The sequence below is a fragment of the Triticum dicoccoides genome, chromosome 2A (assembly GCF_002162155.2).
Source record: "Triticum dicoccoides isolate Atlit2015 ecotype Zavitan chromosome 2A, WEW_v2.0, whole genome shotgun sequence".
Taxonomy (NCBI): Eukaryota; Viridiplantae; Streptophyta; class Magnoliopsida; order Poales; family Poaceae; genus Triticum; species Triticum dicoccoides.
The window spans coordinates 763,770,572-763,775,365 of record NC_041382.1 but is presented as its reverse complement, the minus strand read 5'-3'; the positions used below and the strand labels follow the sequence as shown (position 1 = coordinate 763,775,365).

The 4,794-nt window shown below is 46.3% G+C and overlaps 1 protein-coding gene across 1 annotated transcript; it reads right to left on the bottom strand.

Annotated features, from left to right (window-relative positions):
- Positions 1–523: 523 nt before the first annotated feature.
- On the bottom strand, positions 524–2,491 carry LOC119358371 (palmitoyl-acyl carrier protein thioesterase, chloroplastic-like). Its single transcript, XM_037624947.1, has 4 exons — positions 2,066–2,491; positions 1,551–1,967; positions 1,298–1,366; positions 524–832 (listed from the first exon to the last, which is right to left on the bottom strand). Exons 1-4 carry the CDS (start codon positions 2,489–2,491, stop codon positions 524–526), a joined length of 1,221 nt encoding a protein of 406 aa, XP_037480844.1.
- Between the last annotated feature and the right edge of the window lie 2,303 nt (positions 2,492–4,794).

The following is a 4,794-nucleotide window of genomic DNA, read 5'->3' as shown; positions in this document are numbered from 1 at the left end:
TTAATCAAAGGAGTCATGCTGACTGCATGGCTGACAGGAGGGAAAGCGACTGAGCAGAATACTGAACTTTTCCTCCATATGAGTGGGCATCCACGATGGACTTTCATAGGCGTGGAGGTCTAGCATTAGGGTCTAGCATTAGAGTATAAGAGAAAAACCGTGCGAACGCTGAAAATTGCTAAAAGAAATTAGTGTTGAAGCTTAAGACAGACGTGGTTCGGATCCCCACGTGACTTCCACAGCTAGGATTGCAGTGATCATAGAGATTTACAACATACACAGAACTTTCATCACACACACACACTGCTGAGATTTAGCAAACACACATAAATAATGATGCATTGTACAAACTGAACCTCATTGTATCGTCTAACACGACACTACTAACCTTATTGTTCGGTTCAACATGGTACCAGCACTACTACGAACATCCGACGGTTGGAAACAAACCATCCCCATCGCTGTCGCCGACAATCATTTGTCTCCAAATGGAAAATAATCAATATCATTGTCTTGGAGATTGTTATAACTTCTTCTTCCATGTGGTTCTACCCCTAACAATCTCCTCATGCACATCACCTGCTTTCAGTTGCAGAAGGTGCGTGTACTTTGTTGGCCATTGCTGTAGTGCACCAGCCAAGCTGTGGTGGCCATTGATGACTTCTGGCAAGAGTGAGGGTCCCCTCACCATGCTAACGTTCTCGCTTGGAGAGACCGAGTCCTCGTCTGGCTGGCAAATAGACTGCACCACATCCGAGCTCCCACACTCCTTCCTGTACTCCAGTATGATGCTGCTAAGCTGGTGGTGCTGCAGGAACTGATCGGGGATAGTCTGCACACGATCAAGAAATAAATTACCATTCTCTCTGATCCATATTAATTATCGCTGATTTAATACAAAGTTCAGAGGGACTATGTGTCCCGATGAATTAAGCAAGGGTTGTGTTTAGTTGTGTTTTTTATTCTTCCGCCAGGAGCTCTCCCAACCCAACTACTCCGTCTGTCTGAGTTTATTAAATAATAAAATGTTAAATTTGACTATAAATTTAGGGTCAAACTTGCATATAAATTTGACTAATAAATGTTAAATAATTCAGTACTCCCTCTGTCCGAAAAAGCTTGTCTCAATTTTGGATGTATCTACCATTAACTTCGTGTTAGATACATTCATTTGAGGGACAAATTTATTCGGACGAAGGGAGTAATAGTTAGGACTGAAAGTTGTACAACGATGAGTACAAGGGTTATATATGCTCCCTGCTGGAGAAAAGTTGCGCGGTACGTATATTATTATTACCTCAAGCATCCAGCGTACATATTTGACATTATTGACGTGCTGGTTCATGTCCAGATCGCTTCGTTTCGGCTGCAAAAAATATCCAGTCGTAGATAGATGTGAGAAACAAGGCAACAAAGCAGGACAACTGCAGACAGAACGATCTTAAAAAAGTGCCTAGGAACGTCAGACAAGTTAACCGAATAAACAAGTTAATTAAGCCTAGGAACGTCAGGAAAGGTGTGCATCAAATCAAACGAATGAAGCTTATTACCTTCAAGTCAGAGTCGACGTGCTTGGCGTTGCTGTCGAGCTTGATGATCTTCTCGGTGGCCTCCTCGCGGATGGCGTGGCGGTCGATGAACCACGGCGAGATCTCACCCCTGACCTCCTCGGGCATCTTGGACAGCCTCCTGGTGTTCTTGTTCATCATCACCCATGTACTGGTTGCCCGGACGTAGATGTTGCCGGAGCCGCGGCCGCGGATGAGCCAGTCCCGCCGCATCCCGTTCTTCCCCGACGAGCCAACCCACGTGTCAATCTCCAGCACATCACCCCATAATGGGTAGTGATCGACTTGGACGTGCATCCTGGACACGACCCAGATGAGGTTGCTCTTGATCATGCCGTGCGTCGCGCCAAAGCCGTCGCCAAGCAGACCCGACATCCACACGTGGTTCAATGCTGTCTCCTGCTTGTGTACGTGCATGCATGCATAAGTTATGTGCCCTCGACGACGTGAGTCAGAAATGAGCCTAGCTAAACAAGATAGATAGAGCACGTCCGTACCTGGAGAAGATTGAGTATGGTCTCGAGTGTGGCCGTTCTGTCAGGGCCGACCTCGTAGGAGCGCACCACCACCGTCTGCTGGTACCGCACGCCGCCCTCCACGATCTGCGCCTGCCGGAAGGGATCCTCGGCCTGCTTCTCCGTCGGGATGTTCTGCCGGCTGCGCTCCCGTCCGTCCGTCGCCGGTGCCGGCGCCAGCAGCGGGGCGCTGAGCTCCGCCAGCGTTTCGTTGATGGACGTCTCCAGCGCCGCCCCGACCTGCAGCGTGGCGCGGTGCGCGGCCCCGTTGACCCTCACGGCCGCGTTGCTCCGCTGCTGCCCTCCCCTCTCCGACGAGGAGCATCTGACGAGCATGCGCGAGTGGTAGCATCTGATGAGCACGCGCGAGGAGTAGATAGCACCCGACGACAAGCTTGTGTTAGCCATGCAGATGTGAGCAGAGAGTTGCACCTCACTAACCTCCTTCCTTGTTCGTGTGATGGTGTAAATAGTTAATTGAACATGGAGATCGATCATTGCAGCAGTGGGTTTCTTATAGTGGCGCAACGGCGGATCTCACAGTGGGTTTGGTAGTATTCGCTCCCGAGGACAAGGAACAAGAAACTAAACTGTCCTCTTGTACCTGCTTCGCTACAAGCAATGCTGCAAACTCCGCATACTTCGCTGACGACAGGAATTATATATTGAAGCGAAATTAATCCGGACAAGAATGGCGTGCTCATTCCCTCCTGGTGCACTTGTTTTTGGAGTTGTAAAAACTAAAGTTTTGGTACGGCGCTCATATACTTTGACGCCTCCGTGTTGTTGCAAGGTGCCTTGATTTTTCCATCACAAGAGTATAAAGGGACACCTTAGATTCTTTTACAATAGAATACAATCCAATGGTATGAACAATTAAATCATGCGTGGGAAGGCTCACGTATATTCATTGGTCTAGAAAGTCCTACTCGCTATGTTAAAAAAAATCTTATTACTGATACCACACCGCGCTTCACTCTTAGAATCGTGTATTAGGCTTCACTCTTTGTAGTTTGCATAAACTTTCAGTGTTTTACTAATCATCATCTATATGTGAGATTGTCCACCACACAATCAGGGCTAGAAGGTTCATGCAAGAAGAAGTTTTGTTATGTTAGCGTGTGGGTCATCACGCCGTTTTGTCATATCACGGTTGTGCCAAATCATATTCAGCGCCTTAACCACCAGTTACAAGTGTTCTCGCAACCTGGCACAAACCCCTGTTCAACCTTGGGCTCGCCTCATTGAACTCTTTTTTATCGCACTATACGTGACGCCTGAAGCCGATCTCAATGGGCTGGTCTAAGGCAGTTGTAGGCGAAGCTCGTCCCGGTTTTCGGTTTTGGGAAGCTTCAGGTCATTTTATTGGTTTCTGGACCGGTTTTTGTTATGTTTTGTGCGGGTTTTTTATTTCCAGTTTTGTGTGTTTTTCTTTTTTTTCAAATGCGTGATTTAAAAAAATAGCAAAAATTCATCAAATTTTGTGAAACTTTTTTTAAGAAAATGGTGAACTTTTACAAATGCTTAAACTTTTTTCCAGATTTATGAAAAATTTCGTATTCATGAATGTTTTTAAATTTTTATTAGCTTTTTTCAAATTCATGAACTTTTCTATTTTTATGTATTCTTAAAACTCATGAAATTTTTCCTTTTTTTGTTTTTTTGTTTCTGCAAAGTCATCAGTCAACCATGCCATTGGTCAACGTTGACTGGTCAACTGAGAACTAAGGGCCCGTTTGGAAGCTCCAGCTTCCCAAACGAGCCAGCTTCTCGCGGAGCTAGTGCTAGCTGGCTTCTCGGGGGAGCTAGCGAGCGTTCGGCAGCTACTTGGTCCACTGTAGCGAGAGAAAACGGTTCGTGCCCAGCTGTAGCGAGAGAAAAACGGTTCGATGGCACTTCAGAAGGGCATTCACACGTAATTTGGAGCAACTCCCGCTTCTCCTTTTCACGAAGCTGGGCGATAGCAGCTCCATAAATTTGCATGCAGGTCTGATCGTTCTCCAGAAGCTGGATTCCAGGAGCTGAGCTGTTCGGCTGGCTTCTCACGCGATTCTCTAGAGTCTGGAAGCCAGAGGAGTTCCGAACGGGCCCCAAGCGAACCAAGGAACGAGTGAACCAAGCGAACTAGGGAACCGAGCGAGTTGCTTGCCCTGTTTATTGGGCAGGCTCACGAGTGAGCGGCGCGTGAGCACTCCTACATCTGGCGCATAAGGCGCCATTTAGGAGCACTCTGCAGTCTGCTACTTGGCGCAAGGCATTGACTAGGAGGTCTCCTCCGTGGTTGTCGTTGCTTCTCCAAAATCACTAATTAAGAGGTACCCTTTGCAAAGGTCATTCCAACCTTTTCTGGCACTAACAAGTGGCGCACTACATCATGTGCGCCACTTGTCGTAATTGAGGAGTTTTTTTTTCCTTTTTCCAAAGATTCATTTGCTGAACCATGTGTCCAAATCATGGACCGTGTTCATTGTTGGATTTTTCGTGTCAAGATCTCTCGTATATCCCATGTTAACATATTTGTATATTTTTTCCTGAAAAAACCAGAAATTAAAAAACAGAAACCAAAAAATAGAAAAAGAAAAAGAAAACTAAAAATCAAGAACCAGACAAAAACCTGAAACCAAAAAAGACCGAAACCAGGAAAAATCATAACAAAAATAGAACTGAACACATGGCTGTGCTTTTTAAAAAAACTTTTTTGGGGGCGGGGG